The 24,791-nt window shown below is 33.9% G+C and overlaps 2 protein-coding genes and 1 non-coding gene across 8 annotated transcripts in view; 1 reads left to right on the top strand and 2 right to left on the bottom strand.

Annotated features, from left to right (window-relative positions):
• Nucleotides 1-29: 29 nt before the first annotated feature.
• Nucleotides 30-5,353, bottom strand: LOC117112957 (E3 ubiquitin-protein ligase RNF14-like; the record flags this gene model as incomplete). 2 transcript variants are annotated; one of them, XM_033256188.1, is given in 7 exon segments in its annotated part: nucleotides 30-377; nucleotides 942-1,114; nucleotides 1,570-1,798; nucleotides 2,378-2,899; nucleotides 3,263-3,411; nucleotides 4,168-4,367; nucleotides 5,252-5,353. In XM_033256188.1, coding segments are annotated over 6 exon segments (1,455 nt in total). In that variant the 5' UTR covers nucleotides 4,349-4,367; nucleotides 5,252-5,353.
• Nucleotides 5,354-6,595: 1,242 nt separating this feature from the next.
• On the bottom strand, nucleotides 6,596-6,667 carry Trnaq-cug. Its single transcript has one exon. It is a non-coding gene; the product is annotated as a tRNA-Gln (tRNA).
• A 273-nt stretch (nucleotides 6,668-6,940) lies between these two features.
• The window catches only part of LOC117112950 (ETS-related transcription factor Elf-1-like), a 63,676-nt gene continuing 45,825 nt past the window's right edge, over nucleotides 6,941-24,791 (top strand). For 2 of the 5 annotated variants that reach the window (XM_033256178.1, XM_033256171.1), the window contains exons 1-2: nucleotides 6,941-7,106; nucleotides 17,060-17,130. The gene's annotated coding sequence lies outside the window, so the exon portion shown is untranslated. Of the gene's footprint in view, nucleotides 7,107-16,085; nucleotides 16,157-17,059; nucleotides 17,131-24,791 lie in introns of those variants that run through there. The other 3 variants (XM_033256176.1, XM_033256172.1, XM_033256175.1) reach the window with 3 other exon arrangements.

Genomic DNA, 24,791 nt, shown 5'->3' with positions numbered 1-24,791 from the left:
TCCTGCCTCGTTCATTTAGCGAATCTCACGTTTTTTACAATTAAAACTTTGGGTACATAATACTACTTTCCTTATCACTGCCTCCACCTTTGCAACTGACAGCTTACCAACATATAAAATAAAATATTTGTTTCTGCTGATTAGTATCTTTCTTAAATATATACATTATATCTGAATTATTCTTCAAAAACATAATTCTCCAGCTGTTCAAATTCTTCCCCCTCTGTATCCATGCCTTGGAAGAGCTGGTTAAAGCAAGGAATAGTTTGGTTGTTAAAATGGCTGTATGGATTACTGGAGGAAAGAACTTGAGAACACAACCAACAAAAATAAGTTCGGCATTTCATACATGTCATCTTGTTGCAACCATCAATTTTCTGCAAGAAAACAAGGAGTTTAATTTAAACTTTTTTGCTAATTAGGTATCTAATGACCGGCCAAATCTGCCTATGCAGAGAACGTAGCATGCCCGGCAGGATGGTCATGCATGAGTGATTCCATTCCAGCGTCGCTTCATCGCGCAAATCAAAAGCTAGATATATGTCTACAAGGTTACACAATAATCAAAGATAGACACTGTTCAATTTTCGGAAAAGGTCAAGGTCACGGAATTTCTTACCCTTCACCATAAAATAATATAATGGAATCACACCACATAGGTTTGCTGCCGATTCCATTATCTTCTTTAGGGTATACAAAAACGATGTGCCTGAATACGTCCATCATACACAGCATGTGTATTGTTGGTATTCAGTCACAAGCTGGATGTATACACTCTGTAGTGACTGCTCTACTTAATGTGTGATGCTGAGAAAGCATGTTTACCCACCCAGGCCTCAAATTTAACCAAGGCCAGTGCCTCCGGTGCCCTCCCAATTGGCTTGTATGCCCCCCAAAAAATGGCCTTACCCCTAAAACGCCCAAATTTGAGGCCTGCTCACCTGTATGTGTGCTCCACATGAAGGACACAGTTTGCTGTTGCTATGCAACCATTCTTCACTGTGAAGCTCTTCAAGAGCGCGTTGAATTGTTCGTTTCCCATAGCGATGTTCCAGGTATATTTTCTTGTTCTCATCTCCTTTCTCATACTCTTCTCGAATTTTCTGTAATTCTTCTGTGACAAGAGTTTTTATAAAGTATATTATACCAAATTGAAATATATGGAAGGAAGGGGGAGGGCTTTACATATATACTTTTACTGTATATAGTAAATAAACGAAGAGGGCTGTGGAAGCAAATATATGGAAGGAAGGGGGAGGGCTTTACATATATACTTTTACTGTATATAGTAAATAAACGAAGAGGGCTGTGGAAGCACTCACGTTTCCATAATATGAACTGAGCACAGCTTCAGATACGCATTTATATGGATGTAATTACTGTCCTTCAAAGTTAATTACAAGTTTCCTTCTCAAATGGGCACAATATCTAAAAGGCACATCAATCCGCAACCGTAACCTCCCACTAGTGTAGGTCTAATGATCAGTACTGGATTATTGTTTGTAATTGCAAAGACCATACATAATACCTTAAATACCATGAAATAAAATTTAAACTGCACCAACTGACCTTTACGCACCCTGCAAGGCGAAACCCCATGATATGTCATACGGCAGAAAAAACAAAAGGTAAGATGACATTTGGGGCATTGACCTAAACTTGAGCCCTTCTCCATTATCACTGGAGTCTGACATTGAACACGAGGGCAGTACACAATGTCATCCATGCTTTGAAGGGAAGACTCTAGAAGCAGCCGGTCATATTGGGCATACAGCTCATTGCCTACCAGACTGTGAACCTGTGAGAATGACAGTAAATTACAATAAGCCAATTCGTAGTTTTAACTGCCTAGCCTATGTTGTGTGTGTTTAATGTTTATGTTGACTGGCCTTTAATACAGGCATTTGCAGTTACACAGTCCCTTATTTTATCAGTTATGTAATATTCCATTGGAAAGTAGGGAAGGTACTCGCATAAAAATATGCAATGATTAAATTATTTCATCTAATAATAATAATATTACATAAAATAATAATAGTAATATAATAATAATAAATATAAAAATGGTTATGTAATATTCCAGTGGAAAGTATGTAATGAGAGGTTGGGAAGGTACTTGCATAACAATAACAATATTCAATGAGTAAATCATTTTATCTAATAATAGTAATATAAAATAAAATATAATAATAATAAGTCAGACTTAAGGGGAATATCTTTTGCATTATTTTCATCGTTGTTTTAATTGTTCTCTAATTTCTCCATTGTCTAAGTTCTTTTAGTAACATAATAATAATAATACTAATAATAATAAAATTATATTTAATGACATGAAATGTCTTCTTCCATAATAACCACATATATTCAGTTAACTTACTTGACAAGGTGTTGCTTGTGAGTCGCACTTTAGATTTGGGCAGGTGAGGCACTTAACGTTTCCATCTTTAATTTGTACCTCAAAATAGCTCTTCAAACACACGTTGCAGTAAACATGATTACACTCATAGAACTTCATACTCTCACTTCCAAGTTTTTCAGCGAAACAAACACTACACAGAAAATAACTTTTTTTGAATTCCTCTTGACTCTGATCTCTGTCATATTCTATAATAATTTTTAGAAGGAGTGATGGAGACGCAATATCTTGGACGGCTCTGGGGTCAACAACCTCTAACGTTCGTCCCTCTAATTTTGGTGCATGTGATTGTGGAGAATCGGGATTTACCTCAGATGATCTGGACGATTTATCTGAATTAAAGCCAAAGTTTAATTCGTGTGGAGATGTTATTTTTAGGTATGATAGAGCCTCATTGATTAGAAAATTAGACCAAGAGTACATGATGACTGTTCCTTGGTTTTCCTGCCAAATGTTATCCAACTGTGTACACAGGCAACTCAGCTGAAAAATATATTAGATAGAATGAAAATAAATCAACCATCACCCTTCTGGAAAAAAAGGACACACAGTAACAGTTCTTCTACACTATTAAATTTTCTGATACAAGTTACCTGTGATGCCCATACCACAAGTATGCCCTTTGCTGAAGATAGGTAAAGGCTTGTCCACACTATCACTTTCACTTGTGACATGCCTAAATATGGTCATGATGACATCACATCATGACCATATATAGGCACATCATGACTATATATGGGCATATAACAGTTTTTTGCCGAAGAAAATTTGATAGTTGGTGACTTGGAAACCTGGTGATGATGACATTGAACTTTCGAAGAATGTACAACTAAACTAGATACTAACCATGCTTGTTGGTAACCACTTTGATAGTAGAGTAAATGAAGGTGAATCCGTACTTGGGTAGGTCTTGGGATACTGAAAGTGAAGTACAAGTGGTGGTAGGTGTTCAACTGCAAGGCATGTTCCATCCTTCTCCTCCTTGAGTTTTCCACCTGTATTATTGCAGGTAATATTCCAATAAAAAATTATACATACTGTACTGGTAAAAATAATCTAGTACCAATAAGGATATACAATTAAGATATTAACATAAGAAGTGTCAGTCATAATGTTTCTTAGATATGTCATACTACCAGACAGTATAGCAAGGCCTGCGGCAAAAATTTGGCCTAAAAATCTGTCCACGTATTTTTTTTAGGCGTATCATCCACACATTTAAAAAACTTGATCAGTGGCGTAATGAAGGGGGCAGATTCCCCGGGTCGCCTTTAGGGGCCCAGACGCTGGGGGACAGGGGGTTGCGAAGGGCCCCGGTGGGGCTCCGGTGTCTTTACTGTTCTAAGACGTAAGTTCATGCCCTTTTTACATATTTAAATTCTAAGTATGCATCATGATTTTACGCAAAAAAAGCATACTTAATCTTAATTAAGATATCACTAATAAACATTAATTACAATAAATACCACAGACTTTGACTTAGAAATGTTATTTGTAAAAAATTTTAATTTGCTGGGGGCCGGTCCCTTGAGGCTCTGGGGCCCCTGTGAGACATCATAGCCGTTATGCCACTGAACTTGATGATGTCTCTATGATGGGTCCTAAGGTTAAGAATGGAGTAGTTAGCTGTGATAAAAACATTGTGGTGTCACAAAATTTGAAGCTAAGACATTAATTATAAAAATGCAAAGACTCTGCAGCCTCTAGGTTTGTTCTGTAAATTGTTGTACATGTATTTGGTTGATTCTTACCCAAATTTAATGCTTGTTTTGCCTGTTTATCTGATAGCTTGATGTAGAAAGGCTGTTGCGGCAGCTGCAATGGTAATGTCAATTTCCCACCTTTTTTGTCATCTGCTCGGATAAAAATTTTCTCATCTTCGTAAATACTTTGAAGAGCCAACAGCTCATCCTCCTGTTCTTCATTCCACATGATTAACTACTGATCTTGCCTAAAATAAAAAATACAAACAATCTATTTTATCTTCAAATTCAATACTTGTCAATCCAATATGATAACTACTAATTGGACCTATCTTCAATCTTGTTAAAATCTAGGCCAAGGCCTATAAATGATTCTGAGATAGTGGGAGACATATTATATTTTAATATTACACTTAACCTTCGTGCCTCCATCAGTCTACACCAGGTTAGGCCTTAGCCTAGCCCAAAGTTATTTGTCATATTAAATTTATGTCAAGAATCTCAGAATTGCTAATTGGGCATCGCTGGTAACTTCAGCACTTTCGTCCAATGTGTTTTGCTGCTTGTGTGCAATGTGTGATTGAATTTAGATGTTAAAGTTTATTTCATATTTAAGAATATTTGTTGTAATTTTTGGTCTAGGCCTAGCTCTAGCCTAGACCTATTATTACATCCTGAGTTCGAGTCTGAGTAGGCCTATCCTCATCCTGGTATGCAACTTCCTGGCCTAGGCTAGTGGGTGGAGGAAGATGTAACCATCATCAATAATCAGGTTTGGGCCTAGGGGAGGGGCCTACTACTACTAGGCCCTCTATCTAGTAGGCCACTACTAGTACAACTAGGGTACTGGCCTAGGCTAGGTAGGGCCCAGGGGCCTAGGCCTAGTATAGATAGTAATTTAAATAGTATATTAGTTAGTTGTTGTACTAGGCAAATTTGGCAGAGGGGCCTAGTAGGCCTACTTAGGCTGGTTTTTAATTAATGCAATTAAAGTAATCTAGGCCTATAGTAGTATTATTTACCGCCGTCACACACTTTATACACAATTCTACTTATCAACAAGCCAATTTTACACATTCTCCAGACGAACGCCTGAAATAGAAAAACATACTGAAACCAAGATGAAACGTACACACTTCATCAGCAGCTAGCTTATCTTCTTGATTTACGCCCTCTATGCTATAGAAACCATCACTGCTAGGAATATAAGCTTACATCCAACACTTGTTTAACTGGGCTGGCTTAGCTAAGTGGTTACTTCGCAAAACTGATATATTTGAATTCAATTTATGTAACCTTCTAACCACTGGCGCTGTCCAGTCTTTTTTTCGACCTGAAGTTTGCTATTTGATTGATGTAAATAACTTGGAGGAATTTTTTTTCGGGTCATAGTACCGTATAGGATTGGTGTAATTGATTGAAAATGAGAAAAGATAGTATTAATTATGTTCTTTTTGCTTACTGATGTGACTGATCGCGATTCGCATAGGTTCGAGATTTGGGAGCTCACATCATTTTAAGATTTTTTTTTTTTTTTAAACTTTTTTCCCAACTTTTTTTTATTTATTTTTTTTCTTCTATCCTTTTTTTTTTTTTTTTTTTTTTTTTTTTTTTTTTTTTTGGTACTATTCTGACCTGGATTTAATTTAAAATGCATTACTCCTAATTCATTCTTCATCAAATCATTCTTTTATTCAAAACGATAAAAAGTATGTAGCATAAAACCCAGGTCATGGCTTTATCAGCGCATACAACAGGGTATCACAAAGGAACAACAAACATTAAAAGTGTAAAAATAATTAATAAACATGTAGGTTTTTAAATTTTGTTTGAGAAGAGCCAAAATTATTTAGTGTTTCCGTAAAAATCACAATAAAAGTGGTACATACACTAAAGTAAAATAAAAAACAGAAAAACTGCGTAAATGTTGCCGTACCTTTGAGTAAAGCAAGGAAGCATAACAAATTATATACTTATTTTGGTGTTAGATAACAGAGTTCAAGACATTTGTAAATTTTTGGACCAAAGGTGGTCTTTAAATCGTAGGTGGTTCTTAATTGGAGAGGTGGTCTTTAATTAGAGGAAGGGAGACCTGAATAATAATAACAATCCATTCATACTTTTTACATATTTTTGGTTTTAAAGACAGTAATGGACCTTTCCGCTAAGCCCCGCCCCTTGGATATTGTTGCTAAGGTCCCACAAGGCGACAGTGTTAAAACATACGCAAACACGTGCGTTTGTAGGACAACACGTGTGTTTGTGAGACGCGCGCGTATTCCTAGCGCTGTTCTGATTAGTCAGTTGTTAAGTTTGATTGACACTCCGGAAAGGTCTATTAATATGATAGTACTTGGTAGGCCTACTTGCTCATATATATAAATAAATATGAATTATTATCCCACCATAAAACCTATATTTCACAATATTAAGAAAAAAAAATGATGTTCCGCAATATGAAGAAGGGAAAAAAATGAGGTCCCACCGAGATTTGAACTCGGATCGCGAGATTCAGAGTCTCGAGTGCTAACCGTTACACCATGGGACCGGTTGAAAACCAGCATGGATTTTATATTATTGAATCCTGGTTCTGATTTGAATTCATATAATAAGGCTTATTTCTCCCAAATTTAAGCTTGTTTTAAAGTATTCGTGAAAATACTGCATTATTATTTCTTTCGTTTATGTTATTTCAGTGTTTTCGAGTCCACAAGCGCTCTTATAATTGTTCCATTCATATTATTTCCTAATATGGCATAAGAGATATTCCACAAGTAGCCAATGAGAAAGTGTAAGCACACACAATAGCGGTCTCGCCCATAAACAATGTACAGACAACACAGTTCATGAGAGTTAGGGATTGAGTGAACGCGAAAGAAACACTCGAAAACTAACGTTTTTACCCTACCAGTGTTCGTTATTACTAATTTACAACGTGTGTAGCGTTGTTAATTTTCTGACGCTCACGCTACCGCTCCACGTGTCTCGTAAGTAGACTGAAAGTATTTTTTATAATGTAGGCCTAAGCCTTAGTAAGCCTATTTTTTAGAAAAGTAGACCGAGCCTAGGCCAGCTTGGGTACGGTAGATAGAGGCCCAGAATTGCTTTTTTTAACCAAATGTTCTCCCGCAAAGATGTCACCCACTTATTAGTACTTCGCCTTTGGATTGAGGGGCGTGTCCCAGTTTTGTGTAGCCCACCACAGAGAGAAATTGACTTCTTATAATTGTTGTACTGTACAGCTACATATTCTAGTAGTAGTGTAGGCCTACTTACAAGACGGCTAGTCGCTTACGATGGATTTCCTTTAGGCCTAGCCTTATAAATATATTATTATCATAAGGTTAGGCATTTTTTTTTGTACTAGGCCCTAGGCCTAGTTGCTAACTAATATTAATAATAATACTATAAACAACTAATTTGATGTGCGTGTATGTTGTTGACCCATTCATCCCGAGCAAAAAAAAAAAAAAAACATTATTTCTTTTTTTCTTTATTGTTTAAATCCAGGGGGACTGCTCAGGGATAAAATCCCTGGTCCTCCGCAGATCCCAGCAAAGAAAATAACAGACAGTAAAACATTTCATTAAAAAAAAATAAATCACATAAAGCTAAACTACACCCATTTTTTTTTTTAGTTAAAACTAAAAGACAATAATTCCAAAAAGAGACAGAGACATTTTGAGATTCAACGTTTTGATCTGTGTGATCATTTTCATGAATACTTGTAAGAAAATCTCACCCATCCCTATATATTTACAATATTTACAGAATTAATTAGTTAAGTAAGTAATATCAATAGATACCTTTGTTATATATCAGGGCCAAAAGCCCATGTATTTTTAATTGTTATTTTGTTTATTGTAATATTTTAGTATTTATATAGCTTCTCTTTCTTTTAGATTACAAAGTGCTTTCTTGTCCCTCGTCATTGGGTCCACATGCTTAGTTTTTTTCTGCTGTATTTTGGCACAGTAGCAGGAAACCCCACCAGCTACCCATTTATACAATGCAGATAAAGTGCCTTGCTCTTGTCCAAAATCGAGATAGGGAAACCAAACCGTTCCCGCTGAGCCAAACCGCTTCCACATAATTCGATAAATTCCCTGAATTGGGAAAGAGTGAAAGTGAGAATTCAGAACTAAATCACAATCTCAAACTCAGTGATATTTATTTCTGCATAACATACTTAGCAGAACTAATTACAGTAGCCACTGGTATGGGGGTGTGTCCTCCAACCTTCTACCACCTATATACATACATTTTTCTTAGTTTTATGGGGAAGATACCTGCCCTCCTATTCCTGGGTCTTAGGTTCAATTAGTTTGCATGACAGAATTTTTTTTCTCGTAACTATCTCCACTCCCAAGTCAATATTTATGCTTCTGGATCAACTGGCGTTCTGGCTCCGGATCATTTAATAATAATAATACTTAAGCATACAAATATAATGATACTTAACTAATCCTACTCCTTAAACTAAGCATGGTTTGGTTGTTGGCTCCAAGGAGTTCATCCGCCCTTATAATAGGGTTATACCATTCAAAAAGTAGGGGTGCATGTGCCATGGTATATCGAATGATATGATTGATGGCGCACTCCTACTTGCCCGAATGTATATATATATATATATATATATATAGTTAAATCATATATTCATATAAATATTCATTTCCATTTTTTAAAATTGATTGTAAAATTATAACGTTTAACTGATAACTTCCCAGCTGGGTCTTGGGTAAGGCCAAATAAAATAAATTACTAGTTTCTGGTCCCCTCTCGCATCTATTTTCTCTGCCTCACCAAAAATTATTATTTTAAAAAATTCCTTTATTTTACGAAAAGTACGAAAATCTGGCTAATTCACAGACATCAGTAAAATTCCTCTGTTGATCGTCCATGGTGGGGAGGGGGGAAGATGCTCAAAAAACTTCAGTTGAACTATTATAAATTAAAACTCAGTAATTATACATATGATCATGTCTCATGTTTCTTTTATTTGCTTTCAATATGTCTACTTTGTAAAAATGAAAAAGTAGTAGCTATTTCTCATTGGCCATCTTGGATTTGCCATCTCAGAGTAAAACAAAAAAGAATAAAAAAGTTCTTTCATTCTCCTTTTTTCAAAAATATTAGGATGAGAAACTAATATTTTTTTTTGTTTGGCCTAAACGCTGACACTGGTTTGAGCTATTGAGGTTGAGAGATATAGGAAATATTATTTCAATAACTTCATGGAATTATAAAAACCTTATCCAAAAATAAATCAGCTAACATATTTGTATGTGAATTAGGGACAATTATCTGTAATATACTTTTAAATAAGTTGAATCTTCCATCTTGTTGCGTAGAGGAAAAAATGGCTGATTTAATAATGATTACACCATTTTTTGTATTGGAAATTTCATATTCAACAAAAATCCTAACATATATTTATTATGAGTGAATATATAAATTGTATTGATGTATGATAAGGCTAATTTAGTAATTATTGGTGAATTCAATCATAATTTAATCTTCATTGGAAATGATCGTAACCTTGAGTAACCTCTGTGGTTGATGACTCACACCGCCCTCATACCTGCATTGAGTTGTCTTATCGCCTCATAGACAGAGTACTGTATGAGCCTATGTATTCCTGTATTAAATGTCTTGATGTCACAATGGAATGTACCATATTCACATGGGGTAACATTCCCTTAGAAATAAAATTTTATTTATTTCCATACCCATTTTAATTATGTTAAAAAAAAAGTGGAGGAAGTATGGTTGTCATGGGAATAACACCAGCGCTCATTGGAGTTGCCGATGGAGCTAAAAATGGCTTTACTCAACCATGGTTGTTCCTACAGTAGTAGCGTTACTCTATTCCATTTTTAGCTCTGATAAGGAGCTCTAACACTTGGCTGGTCGATTAATAAATATTTTTTGTATGGGTGGCAGTTAGGGCCAATAACTCTACTGCCTCTATAGCACCCTTATCGGAGCTTTTGAGATTACGAGAACTTTTTTCTTGAACGCTAACTGTTAGTGTTAGATTCAAATGATTTCAAACTACTACACACCCATCCTAGGGCACAACACTTGAATTCTCTCCTAGTGATCTCAGTATCTATACAGGAGATAATATCTTATCTATGATGGCAGGTCAAGGGTTATGGTGCATTCAACTGTCAGCCTATTTTGTTGTATACAGTAGCATTTGTTTTTGTCTGTTTTACTTTTAATCTGTTGTTTCATGGATAGACTATGGGCTGATGCTGTTTGATTTTTGTTTAGCGATGCTTATAAAGATCAAGATGGACGGATACAGTATATTTCCATCATCAGTGGATTGTTAATACTCTATGCCTACTGTCACTATATCTCTAACATGCAGTGAAGTTAATGTTGGCTTATACATTACTATAATAATATCCATGCTCAATTCAAATTTCCACCACTTAAGTACCTACCAATTAAGCACAGTATTCACTTATTAATTCATATTAATTATAGTCTGCATTTCAAGAAATTAGTACTATACTGTGAAACAAAAGATCTCTGTCCAGTCATTCGTATTCACCTAAAAAGTTTCACTGTGTAAAAGAATGCTTGTGATTCTATTAAAAGTTGTTAGTGTGTGAAGTGCTCTATCTAACAGTACCTCGTCTTGATCGATGTCCATTCGTGAAGCTGGCAGGAAACCATTTCCTGATTTTGTATTACAGTAAGTACTATACTATATAGTGTATTATTCGTTTAATAAATTTGCTAATATCCCGAAATGTTAACTGTGTTCATTTTTATTTTGATTAACTTCATATTGTTATCAACTGTGTTCATTTTTATTTTGATTAACTTCATATTTGTATAAGCCTATATTTTTTGTTTACTTTTTATAGATGATTAGCACCGGAAAAGTACTCATCTTGATTTTTTGCCAGAAATAAATTAAAGTATAACCACACTGTTAAATCCAATGCAAGAATACTTTTCATGTAATATGCATAATTTTCTTAGAATACCAAATGTGAAAATGAGTATTTTGAACTCTGTTGGCTTAAGCCCATCCCTTCAGATGTGGAAGCATGATAAAGACCATAATGTAAGCTGAATAATGATCTCCTGAACCTGTGAACCACAACAACAGGTCGTTGTTACATTACTGATCCAACTCTCTAAATATTCTCACATTAAAACCCTATTGTTGCCTCACAGTACATTGTGGCTTTTTAAATGCTACATGGTATAAAGTAAATCTGTGTTTTGCTAAGTTTTACAAGATTATCATCATTACCATATTCCAAGCCATGCCCACATTCTGAAAAGACATCAATGTACAAAGCTTGTACTCAAAATTATTTTATTTGACCTTGTTGCAGCCTTCAAAAGAATCTGCATTGAAAAAAAGACTATTGTTATTTTAAACACATCCAGGCTCCATAAAAATCTCAAGTTCTTTGGTATGTTCTGAAAGTAACTTGCTTACTATTTCTATGCAACCATTTTATAGTGCATAAAGTACAGGCAATGCCCTGGTATTGATTTAGGCATTTAATTCCTTCCTTTGGCAAATTAGGTTTGTAGATTAGTATTCTCTTTAAAATGTTGTCGCTAAAAAAAAAATGTTCACTTTCTACCATTATTGATTGTTTGAAAAATCATACTGTAGCATTTAACACTGAGAAAAAAACTTGTTAATGGTATTTTTTGTTCCCTTTTTCATCTTCTTCTTATTTGTTTCTTCTATTCAACTTCTATACTTCTATTGGACATTTGTTGAAAGTGCATAGAGACCTAGTATTTTGCGCTACTGTATACAAGTCTACAGTCATTACCATTAGTTGTTGGATTGCTTTTCTTCAGTTTGAACTCCATTTCTTACACACACAAAACTTTAAGGAAGTTTTATACTGTAATATAGTTTTAGTACTGTACAATATGGACCATTGGCATTGGTTTATTGTATGCAAAACACTTCCTGTCCTGTTAACTTGTATATGATTGTCTGCAATAGTTTTCTAAAATGTTGGCAGAGTTTTATTTATGTTTACCTCAAAGTGAAACTAGGGAACACCTTGGAAACCTGGCAATGTTGGAAAAGTTTTTATTTAGTTTTGCAGTACCTGGGAACACAGGGTGTAACTGGTGAAACACATACTTTTGGTCCACTGTGGTGCATTGGTATCTCAAATTTATAAATGGTATTAGGAATTGGAATGATAATATACCAATATATTGTTTTACGAAGGTAATAAGTAATTTCATTCCTTTTTTTAATTTGTAGATTTATGTTTGTTGATCCATATTTAGTAAATGAAATTAATCTTAACATTTAACATTGTTTATTCATTCAATTATTATTATTGTCATTATTATTATTATTATCATTATTATGAAATTATCAAATTATTATTAGTATCATTCAAAGTTATTTAGTCAGTTGACATGGTATTACTGTAGTTAGATTATGTTTTTTACATAATTCTACTGTATTCTATACACATTTTTTTTTTTTATAAGAACCAGTAAAATTTTGCTCAGACTCAATTTTCTTTTCATTTGCTGACTTCAGGCTCAAAATGTTCTTACTTTGTTCTTATTTTTTAACATTGTTTATTCATTCAATTATTATTATTGTCATTATTATTATTATCATTATTATGAAATTATCAAATTATTAGTATCATTCAAAGTTATCTAGTCAGTTGCCATGGTATTACTGTAGTTAGATTATGTTTTGTACATAATTCTACTGTATTCTATACACATTTTTTTTTTATAAGAACCAGTAAAATTTTGCCCAGACTCAATTTTCTTTTCATTTGCTGACTTCAGGCTCAAAATGTTCTTATTTTTGTACACACTTTTCAAACATAGAAAATTATTATCTACAGCGTTATATTACTGTACTGTGTTATAGAGTGTATTACATAGTCACACCTAATGCAAATAATGTACAGATACAGCAAGATATGTTGGTTTTTCTATATAAATTTTTTAAAAAAACCTCATTTGACATTTTACCTTAGGTCTCAATCAAGTAAGGTGTATCTCATGAAAACAAAAAAAGTGATTATTATTCAGGTTGAAAGGTCTTAAATTGTTGCTGCTACTTGTTGTCATGGTAACTAGATACTATACAATGTCTCCTTTGAGAAGCACTAAGATTCATTATATGAGGGTACTGGAAAAATGCTTCCACTGCTAGAAAATCTAAAAGCTGAAATAGTGGTAGTGAAAGCAAAACAACAGGGGAAACCAGTGAGGCTAAGTAACAAAAATCCTTTTTCCCCCTCCTGGGTTTTTCAAAAAGTTGGTGAGGGAGGCACTTATTATTTAATATTTGTTATTTTTCACAGTTCGTCAAAATATGCCGAAGAATGTTCTCTGCGTAGCAATATGTGTTGTAAACAATTTCTTAATAGTTTTGTCATTGCTTGTCTTGCTGTTATCATGTTCTTTGTGTTTAAAAATGCATTTGTAAACTATAAAATGTGTCAGTAATTGAAATTTTGCATTTTCGATGTAAAAAACATTTTAAAAATAATAAAAAAAACAAAAATAAATGGATGCAGGCCCAAAACAATGGTGAGGGAGTGGATGGGAAACAAGGAATTTTTGTTATTTGTCCTAATTTGCAAAATGAAGAGTATCTGGAAAAAAAAGAAGTTTCTGACCACTAGACTGAAGTTAATTGAATTGATAATATTTGAATATGATAAAATTATTATCAGTGGCTGTGCCAGAGATTCTATTATGAGGGTTAAAATGTCCCAGACTGGGGTCCAAGACAGGACATCCAAGGCTCCCATCGGGACATTCAAGTTTTCCGGCCCAATAAGCGGTCCAAACCCTCCCCCTCCCCTGGGAGTACGCTACTCCAGATGATCAGAAGTGATATACCTTAAGACTGAGAAAATACATTTTCCAAAGCAATATTCCCAAACGAAATGATTGACTTCTGCCTAACTTGTGGGGTGGGGATGTCCAAAGTTCCTCTATGGGAATTCACATGCTCCTTCGCCCCCACTGGTCATGCTTCCATGTGTTGCATAAATTTTGCGATGTTGCTTAATGGAAGATAGATTAATGTTTTATGGGAATTGTTTTGGATTGAATTACCTGGAAGTTATCTTCCAGTTAGTTTTCAACTTCATTTCAATTGTACTTTTTATCTACCACCTACCATGCTGTTGAGAGAGGCTTAATCATTATTGGATTAAGACATAGATTTGCCAAGTGCTGGTAGAAAAATCTCAGATTCTCAAGGAGCATTCTTGATCTAGGCTAGTATAAAGATGACCTTTAATTACTGTACTTAAACATTAGGGGATAATCCTTAAGAATTCTTGGAAGCGTTTTTAAATTTTACTGTTTATTGCAGGGACATAGGCTGCTTTCGGGCTGGAGGAGGGTGGTGGTGAGAAAAATTGAGGAGAATGCAAAACTAAATCCCTATTCCAATGAAAACTTTATATGTTTGGTTTTTAGTAACCCACTAATGGAATTATGTGTCCGCAGCCTACCCCCATGTATTGACAACACAATATTTAAGTAGTACGCATGGTAATGGAAGGCTCCTCAATAATATTAATGGTTAATGATTTTAATATTTCAGTAGGGTAAATGATGTTAATGGTGTAAAGTGCAAAATGTCTGAGATTTAGTGCACTTAACATTAACTAAAATTTATAAGTCTGTTACTAAATTTGTATTAATTTAATGGAGTGATGGCTCCCCATCAGACACTGACATGAAAAAGAAGCTACATCCACCAGAATAGACTGAGTGAAGTGATGGCTTGATTGTTAAAGTCAGGCTCCGGAGGAAAACAAATTTTTGATATGTTGCAGAACTGATTTTTCTAAGACAGAAAAAAGTTGTTTGACGAAAAACTGGGGAACGGTGAATGAGATACAGATTTTTTAATATTTAAAAACTGAGGGAAAAAGGGGCGTAACTGTTCATTTTTACACCTTATTCCCCCAGTTTTTAAATATTAAAAAATCTGTATCTCATTCACCGTTCCCCCGGTTTTTCGTCAAACAACTTTTTTCTGTCTTGGAAAAATCAGTTCTACAACATATCAAAAAATGTTTTTCCTCTGGAGCCTGACTTTAAGATTGCCTTCAAATACGAAATAGGAATGATGAAAACTATGATATCTTTGAAATTGAAGCGTGAACATTAAAATCAAATAAAAGTTATATTTTTTTCCTTTGTAATACAAATTGAACAGTGGAATAAATTGACAAATTTTCAAAAGTAATAAACAAGATATGGGATTCGGATAATAAATTATAATGTTTTTTTTATTATATGGAATTATATGAAAATAATAATGAAAGTATTATGCTGTACAGAATATTGATAAGTAGTGAAGAAATAAATTTACACTTAAGGTATACAGTATAACTGATATTTATAGAAGAATCCTGGACACAAAATATAGAAAAATAACTGGACACAAAAATTGAGGTAATGTCAAAAAAAAGTGTGGATTTATTCCCAAGCAATGTATGTAGTAGGCCTACGGTATTGTAATAGCTATAATAACTCCATCCACAATATCTGTTTATACATTAAATTCAATTACACTTATTGTATAAGAATGCAATACTAAGAAATTATTATAATATAAATGGACTAAATCCTTTTGAAAACATGAGATACTAGTACCACACCAGGCCAATAATTATTATTACAGTATATTTAGAATAGGCCTGTGGGTTTCAATGCCTTAGTATTTAGTGAATGATGCATGTCTTTCCTCCGTGTTGGCATTAAGGTAGTCTCTACACTACACTGAATCACAGCATTGCCACGATTGTTTAAATACTATTGACGTTACTCCGGATAGGAATGCTAAATGCAATCCTTCTCTCTGTGAGATTTAACCTTGCTCATTGTCCCTGCTACCTCTACCATAATAAAATACTGTGCCAAAGAGCTGAGAAGGGCTGTGGTTTTTGGTTGTTTGCACACATTGTATGGGTAGTCTACCACACTGCTGTGTTGGTATGTTTTGACTGCTTAGGTCTCCACTAATTTGGTTAGTACCGTAATGTTGCTGTTGTAAGGGTCTAGAGTAGGTTGTTTATATCAGGATAAAAATAAAGTAAAGGCGTCAGTCATGTTTCCGGCCTACTGCAATTATAAAAAGTGAAACATTTTTATTATAGTTTAGAATAATTGTGAAATATAGGTTTTTCTATAGTTTTTCTAGAGTTTTGGCTTTTGGATTTTATATGCATTTTATTGTTTTTAATGTTGGATGTTTTATATGTTTTTGTACAGTATGTATCAATTCAACCATTGGCTGCCATCCACAATTGTGTTGAATACACCTGAATGAATTATTCAATTTTAATAAAGGGACATTTGAATTTGGAATTGATGTAGACTAGATGATGTTTAAATGATTACAGATCTTAGATAAGTTGTTATAGATTTTTAATGATACGGCACATTTGACCAAAGAATGATTTTAAATGCTGTATATCAATCATTATTTTCTCTTTATTTCACTTTTGGATGTCTTAAGATTAGGGAAGACAATTAAACAATAGTTAGTGAAGTTTTGGAAAGCAATATGGACAGTTATAATATGGACTATAATAATACATAGTTATACCAAAAAGGTCTTATACTTTCCATTGGGTCACTGAGGGTACCTCTGTGCCTTGAGTAGTGCAACTGCCAGGCTCCTAATGTTAGTGTCTGAAAGTCTTCATTATGGGTCTAGGTCCCATTGCAGTTAACTCTACTTAGCTTCTAACCTGATCGGCACTGGTCTTTATAAGGCCCCTCATGACATTATCAAAATTGTTTTTACATTATTCAGACTAATTTATGATGTAGCAGTGAGCATATTGTAACATAAAGTTATTTGTTGTTGATTTTTTGTTAATCTACAGTCAAAAAATGATTTCAATTGTTTTCTAATGTTTTTCAGGGTTTGACAACCACAATTGTTGCCTGTGTTTCATGACTGTTGGCCTACAGTTTCTGTTGCCAATACTTGAGGTGAGATTTTTAGCCAAATTTAAACTCCTGGTTAAATGTGGTGAAGACTCAAACTGTCCCGGTCTGAGTCTATGTTGTGTATGCAGTCAGTACAAAGCAGAATGCCACTTGTTTGATTCACAAAACTCTAGATGGAATTTATGGCTTGCTACATAATTTTAGTGTAACCATTGTTTACTAATGGGCTTTATTGAATGAAATATTTAGAATCTGCAGAAAAATAATAATTTCAATTCTAGACTAAATAATGTATATGGTGTCTGTCTATCAGCATTGAATGGACAGGACACCAGATTTAGTTGGGAGCTTTCGATTTGCATAACTACATGACGCAAAAACGGATTCACTCATGCATGACCATCTTGCCGGCCTGCGAAACATAGATTCAATCAAATTGTGTCCTACAGTCCAGGCAACAATGGGAACTCAACGTAATCGCATGCACAGGTGACTTCTTAGTGCCGTCATTATATTTCTATGTCCTACCACTGTCACATGCAATCGGAACTCCTTAGTGACACTAAACTACAACAGGTCAAAGTCTAAAGTAAGTCAACAGGTCAAAACTTCACCTAAAAAACATTAAGAATTTGTAGGACATATGATATGTAATCAAATGTTATGCTAGTGGTCCAGGTTAGGTTACTATGATGGTACTGGGAAATGTTTACATGCTTGAAAATCTCATGATAGGTGAGATAGGAATAGTGAAAGCAAAACAACAATTGAAACCATGAAACACTTATGAATTTTGACGCTTATCTGAAGCCCTGTGCAGACTATCGCAGTTTGTTTGACCAAAAAAAATGTTGTATGCCCATATATAGTCATGATGTGCCTATATACAGTATGGTCATGATGTGATGTCATCATGACCATATTTAGGTATGTCACAAGCTTTTGTCAGGGCTTTAAAAAAAAGAAGTTTCTTACCAATAGTGCTAATCAGTCTTTAAACAAATGTGAATTGATGGTTACCTTTGTTTTGCATGCTTGGTTTATAATATGTAAATGCCGACTCTGCGTCTTATGATGCAACCCGACGCGATTTGTGGTCGCATCGGGTCTGTGTGAGTTAAGCGCTGACGCGATGGTTTACTATTTCTCACGACATGATAAGATTGTCCCCTACAATGAATTTTGTCGGCTATGTCGTACAACACTGTCTGTGTTGGACTTATTATCGCAAGTGGTTTAGAACGACAGAATTAAAGTAAGCATTGTCTTTAGTAGGTACCGATGGTGAGATACTTGGTTCAGTGCGTAGCCAGGATTTTCAAATAATACGTCAAAATATCAGGTTGGACCCACTTTACGTGTAAATACAAGTAATATGTTTCTTAAAAGTTGACCTATTCTATGCAGAAATATGAAAAATGTGGACCCATTTATTTAAAATTTTACGTATTTTAAGCTTAAAAAATATAAGAAATCTGGACCCATTTTTCAAAAGTAGACTCATTTTATGCATAAAGCTGCATAATTTAGACCCATTTTTAAAAATGTAGACCCATTCTTTGTGGACCCATTAGAAAAATTGTGCGGTACTATCCCAACTGTCCCAATAGCTGGCTACGGCATTGGACCTATTGTATATTAATGAGAAGTAGAGCCACTTATGTATGTATGGATGCTTGTATGAAATGTTGCCATACATATACAGTTAAATACATTTTTCATTGTAAGAACAGCAATTTAATCTGAATAAAAAATGTTTCATTAATTTAATATTCGATAAATTTTATGATATTAACCTTAATCCATTTAGTGGTACTTTTTGTAGATGTTCTTTGGTTGGATTCTGAAGCGGACAATTTTTTTCTTAAAAGAATGAGATATATTTCATTGTTATTCAGAAGATGCTCTGGCACTCTAAAAATGTAGCACTCGTCATCTTAAAGTCAGGCTCCGGAGGAAAAAAATTTTTTGATATGTTGTAGAACTGATTTTTCTAAGACAGAAAAATGTTGTTTGACAAAAAAACTGGGGAACGGTGAACGAATTATACAGATTTTTGAATATTTAAAAACTGTGGAAAAAAGCGGCGTAACCCCCAGTTTTTAAATATTCAAAAATCTGTATCTCATTCACCGTTGCTCAGTTTTTCGTCAAACAACTTTTTTCTGTCTTAGAAAAATCAGTTCTACAACATATCAAAAATTTTTTTTCCTCCGGAGCCTGACTTTAAACTTTCAGAAAATTACACCAGAAAAAATCAAGCTGCTGTACATGCTTAAACTGGAAGGTCCACAGATTAATCTCAGATAAGAAAGTATAATACATACTCAAAGTACTGGTGACATCCTGATGATAACATAATTAATTTCAATACATGGAGTACCGTATGCATTATACATTCGTACAGGCATAAAAACAATTTATATCCACTTTAAAGAATGAAAATTTTCTTTCACAATTCCTGTGTATTCATATTGTTGTTGAATTTTCTTCACTACGCAAGTTTGTGATTGGTTTGGCAATTATTTCTAAAGCATGTGAATAGTTTAAATCTGAACAAAACCTTCTTTGTATGTAGATTTCTGAAGTCAGTGATTTGTTAAGATAACTAAAGCTATTGGATGAGTTGGCATTATTTTTCAGGGTTAGCAATGAAAATAAACATACAATACCAGGTTAAGGGTTTTAAAATAGGACCTCAGTTTATATGTTTACAAATTATGTTGTTCAACAGAGGATCTCACAGAGTAAATTTTGCCATGTGGTGATGGTCTCTGTATAAGGGAGAGACAATCCCCTTCTCAATAACAGAGTTTAATGCAGATTTATGAAGGGGAAAATCTTCTGGCAAATTCTTTTTTAGTTGCCACTGTTTTGATTTCCACTGTTTTGATTTCTGCTGTTTTGATTTCTGCTGTTTTGATTTAATCTTAACAAAAACTGGGGTCTCTGGGAATTCTGGGAGGTCAGCAGTGGGGGGTCCAAGGATCCAAAATAAATGGGGCCTGGGAGGGACTTTCACAGATGCAGGTTCTTATGGCACCTCTAGATGGCCAGAAATGGCACTCTCAAACTTCAATTTTTAATGTAATTTTCTTTTTTTTTTTGCCATTTGTTTATTTATAATTTTGAAAACTTTAGGGAAATGGCTTATTTTTCAGGAGACTCTTGCTTGCTTGCGGGAATGCAGGAGGCCATGATTTCTGGGGTACCCCTGTCTGTGCCAGAAGCCCTAGCTGCAAAAACAATTATAATGCATTCAAAATCTTCATGGTTCTGAAAAGTTGAAGAATTTGTCCTCCATTTTTAAACCATAAAAACTCTGTAATAATAATAATAATAATTTTCAAATTTGTAATTAAATTAGTTGTAATTAAATTAGTTGTATTTGTGCAAGGGGTTGGAATACCGTTGCGGACAATAACTCACCAGACAATAGCCTATTTGGACAATCGCCTACTGTACCAATTAAGAGGATAATTCTACTTCATAGTGGAATCATGGACTACTTCATTTACCTAGGCCAAAGGTCACATACTTCAGTGAATTCTATTGCTTTCAGATTAAAGATGTTTTATTTACTGAGTATTATGAAACTTTAGTGGTTCTGTGTTTTAGGAAAATGAGGTTATAGAGTCATGGATATTTTTTAGACTAGAGTGGTATTTAGCTAGGTGCTACTGTATTTCTACCACCAAATATGATTACGTAATTTGAAATTAATTGAATCAATTTAGCAAATACAATGTTACTGTAGGAAATAATAAACTGTACTATAAAAATAAATAGAATTGTTTTCATGAGTACTGTAGTAGATTTCATAACCTTTGTTTTTTCAATGCCCAAAAACTAATATTAATAATGAGGTTAGTTTGGAAACAGCACCCCAATATCAGTGATGTTTTCTGCACTTTGAATTCTCTTTGAAGTCGAATGTGAATTTAGTCAACAGAGCATCGTTCAATCATTATTTAAATTTGGTCAATGTTTTGTAATATCATCATTTCAATCGTTTTTCAACCAACTTTTATAAACATAAAGATATTAGAATCAATATTCCATATGTATGCATTTAGGTTAGTCAAGTCCCTACAGCCTGTAAAAATCAACAAGTGTTTTAAAAACGCTTCTAAATAATTTGCATATTAGGTCAGCTGTGAATGAGCTTGACCTCCTAATGTAGCAACATAGGGTGCCAAGACCACATGGGCAGGCAAGAATATTTTTAAACTGGTAAGTCATTTTGTGTACTGTAACTATCACCAGCTACTCAAAGTCCTGTAGATAACGATATCTTTTATTTAATATGTGACTATAAAATATCACTGTCAGCTCATAAATGCTTACTGAAACACATTTTTTATTGCATATTTCTGATAAAGAATGTGGTAGGTACAGTATTGGGTTTTCTGAAAATGTTGGCAACATTTTTGTTTTTACTGTCTATCTTGAATGAAGCCAATGTGCTGCATTTGGAACCAAGATTAATTTCTCATAAAAAATAATTGCCTCCTCAAATTGTAAAAGTATACAGTACTTAATTACTGTATGTGTTGCATGGTCGGGCTTTATACCATTGAAGTACTGTAGTCAGTACTTAGTAGGTCTGCCAGTGCCAAGCAACTATAGTTTTAATCCACAGGAAATATTTGAAGGGTAGGAACAGGATTTTAAGCAATGCTGATTGGTTTACCTTGACCTTTGTTGCGTTTAAACAATTCTGATGATGTCAACATTTAGACAAATCTTTCATTTTAGGAATTGAGGAATGTGGAACATTGGATTAGATTTGTAATTCTAGGATATTGATACAGCTTTTACAAGTTGTTTAAAGATTGGGTGAATTTTATAAAATGAAGTTTAACACATATCATTCTTCTGTACACTGTAGCTTGGCATTTCTTTCAAGTTACTTCAATCTGTGTGAATGTTTTGTTCTACCAGCAGCTTACTAACTGAAGTCTGTCAGACTATCAAGTTTTAGTTAATAAAAACATGTGACATGTTTAAATATTGTCATGATGACATCACATCATAACCATATATAGGCATATCATGACCATATATAGGCATATCATGACCATATATAGGCACATTCTGCAGCTATATATGGCATACAATAGTTTCCGTCAAAGAAATTTCATAGTTTGGACCGGGCTTCGCAGTATTCATAGGCACGTAGAACTCATTAAAACAACATTGGGGTTGTTTTGTAGTTTCTTTCACCTATAGGACACTTGTAAGATTAGTTTCAACCTGATTTCACCCTTATTGTTGTCTTACGATATCACTTTTAATAGTTATAAATATTCATTACTGTAAGAATGATAATGAATAATTTAATAATATAATGAATATTCATTACTACATATAATAAGTGTTACTACTTATGAATATTCAGTAATACACATAATGAATATTCATCACTACATAATAAATTCATTAAATGAATTTTCAGTACTACATAGGCCTAATAGATATTCATTAAATGTTAAATGTTACATTGTAATATTTTAAATCCATGCTTCAAAGTAGATTTTTAACTGAACGATGATAGTCTATCAATTTGATTAGATATAGAGATCTAATTGACACACCCATTAATGAAAAAATAATGTTTTTGTTTATTGAATTGTATTAACTTCTCTTTATCCATAGTGCTTTTAAAATTCAGTTGTATAACTGATTTTGTACATTTTGTTGTGGTTTACATCAGCTGTTAGTACCATCATTGAAATATAATATTAAATACAGCTGTTGATCTGTATTCTCTTCATATTTTGGCTAATGAATATATTCTAAAGACTCATTTACACTTTAAAATTGAGAAAAGTTTGAAGGAGTTATAAGCCCTGGGTTTATAATGTTTCGTCGCATTCCAGTCACAGCAGACCCGCTGTGAGTGTAGTATATGACACGAAATTGTCAGGCATCTTACCTTACCTGTGGTTCCAGGCCGTGTCACCTAAAACAGAGGTGACCTACCTTTCTTTAGGCCAGCTAGGTGAACAAAATAAATCTAGTCAGGGAGACTGAAACAGGTGGGCTGCTGCAGCAGAATGAGAAGACTTCCAGGATAAGTTCTTCAGTAATATTGGAATTTTATATAACAAGATTCAGTGGTAAGTGTAGTTTGTACGTGGATGTTAATATTGTTGATGGTTTACAGCATAATTGATTCTCTAACATATTTCTATAGGCCTACTTCTTTAAATTGTTTTACTTATTTCGAGTGTTTATTTATCATTTTAAGAACAAATAGTGTCATCTGGTTTGCTTATTGTGACTTTAGAACTGTGTTATCGATGATAAAACAACGAATGCTAACTCGCATAGCCTGGTGAATTTATGTTGATGACATCACGGAAAGCTCGCAATGAAAACTATTTTAAATTCATAAACATATTTTATATTATTTATTTTATTCAACTTTATTTAACCCGAAATAGCAGTCAACAATCATGGGGCTCTTGCGTAAAAAAAATAACAAACACGATACAAGTGGCAGGGCAAATTTAGCAAATGTAAGGCCTATGTAAAACGATATATTAAAATATTAAAGTTCACTTAAAATCAGTGAATTGAAAAAATATAAATATGAAATAAGTGGCGATATCAAGCAATTTTTTCGTATGTCTAAAATATTTTCAGATAGATATGTTAACCACATGAATAAGCACATTATAAATTTTATAATAGTGAAAAAATTATCAAAATCGGATTCATAGATCCAAAGTTCTAAACGATTTTAATAACGATACTTTAGCTGACAGGTTCTGAGAAAACAGCAATAAACAGTCGAGTTCTTGACACGCTGGAGTATGGTCGGCTCAGCACATAGCAGCACGGTACATTCGAATCTTACCTAGTAACAAGGACTATATTTGTTTGATTGAACAGAACATTTGTACAAATAATGTACATAATGTATCTTGTATCTGTGGAAAATTTCATATACCTAAATTATGTATAAAATGTAATATTAGCCATGCCAATTTGGGAGGTACATTTCCCTGAACAAAACAGAAGTCATACTATTCGACGGAGAAGCATCATGTTAAATTATAACTTTCCAAGGTAGAAAATCGACGAGTTTCTTTAATTGTCAAAGCCAAATATCACCCCGCTAGTAGACACTAGTAAGAACACACGACACGCTCAGCTATCATGCCCAGGCTTCTATCGAAGCCAGGCCCCAGAATGGTCAGCTGATTAAAATAAGCCAATCAGCAGGCTGGTTTCACGACTGTTGTCAAGGAGGCTTGGATTTGTGCATAGAAGAAAACCCCTTTGTAATTGGCTGAAACATGTTGATAAAATGACTGACCAATCTGAATTAAAGCTTATAAGTTTTTCAAGAATACCAAGCATGACATTAGTTTGACCGCTGAACATGATTGGGAAAACAGTAAATTTGTGAGTATTTGGAATGATAAATGCCTTTGTTTGACATATTTCCGGAATCGAGTGGCTAACGAAAATAAATAAATCCGGTTCTTAAATACTTTTTGTAGGTTAAAACCTGAAAATTGAAATTGTTACCTCTATTGTTTTTGTTTATATCTTGAAATCGGCCTGGAGACTTCTGATAATGGCTTGATATTGCCACGTATATATGCTGTCTCTTATACACATCTAGATGTGTATTCAGGAACAGTACATATAGATTTTTCTTTGGGTGTAAGATATTTCTTTTAACATCG

This window comes from Anneissia japonica, unplaced genomic scaffold (assembly GCF_011630105.1).
Source record: "Anneissia japonica isolate Jap-2015-1 unplaced genomic scaffold, ASM1163010v1 scaffold287774_len439945_cov178, whole genome shotgun sequence".
Classification (NCBI taxonomy): Eukaryota; Metazoa; Echinodermata; class Crinoidea; order Comatulida; family Comatulidae; genus Anneissia; species Anneissia japonica.
This window is presented reverse-complemented; position numbering and strand designations above follow the sequence as displayed.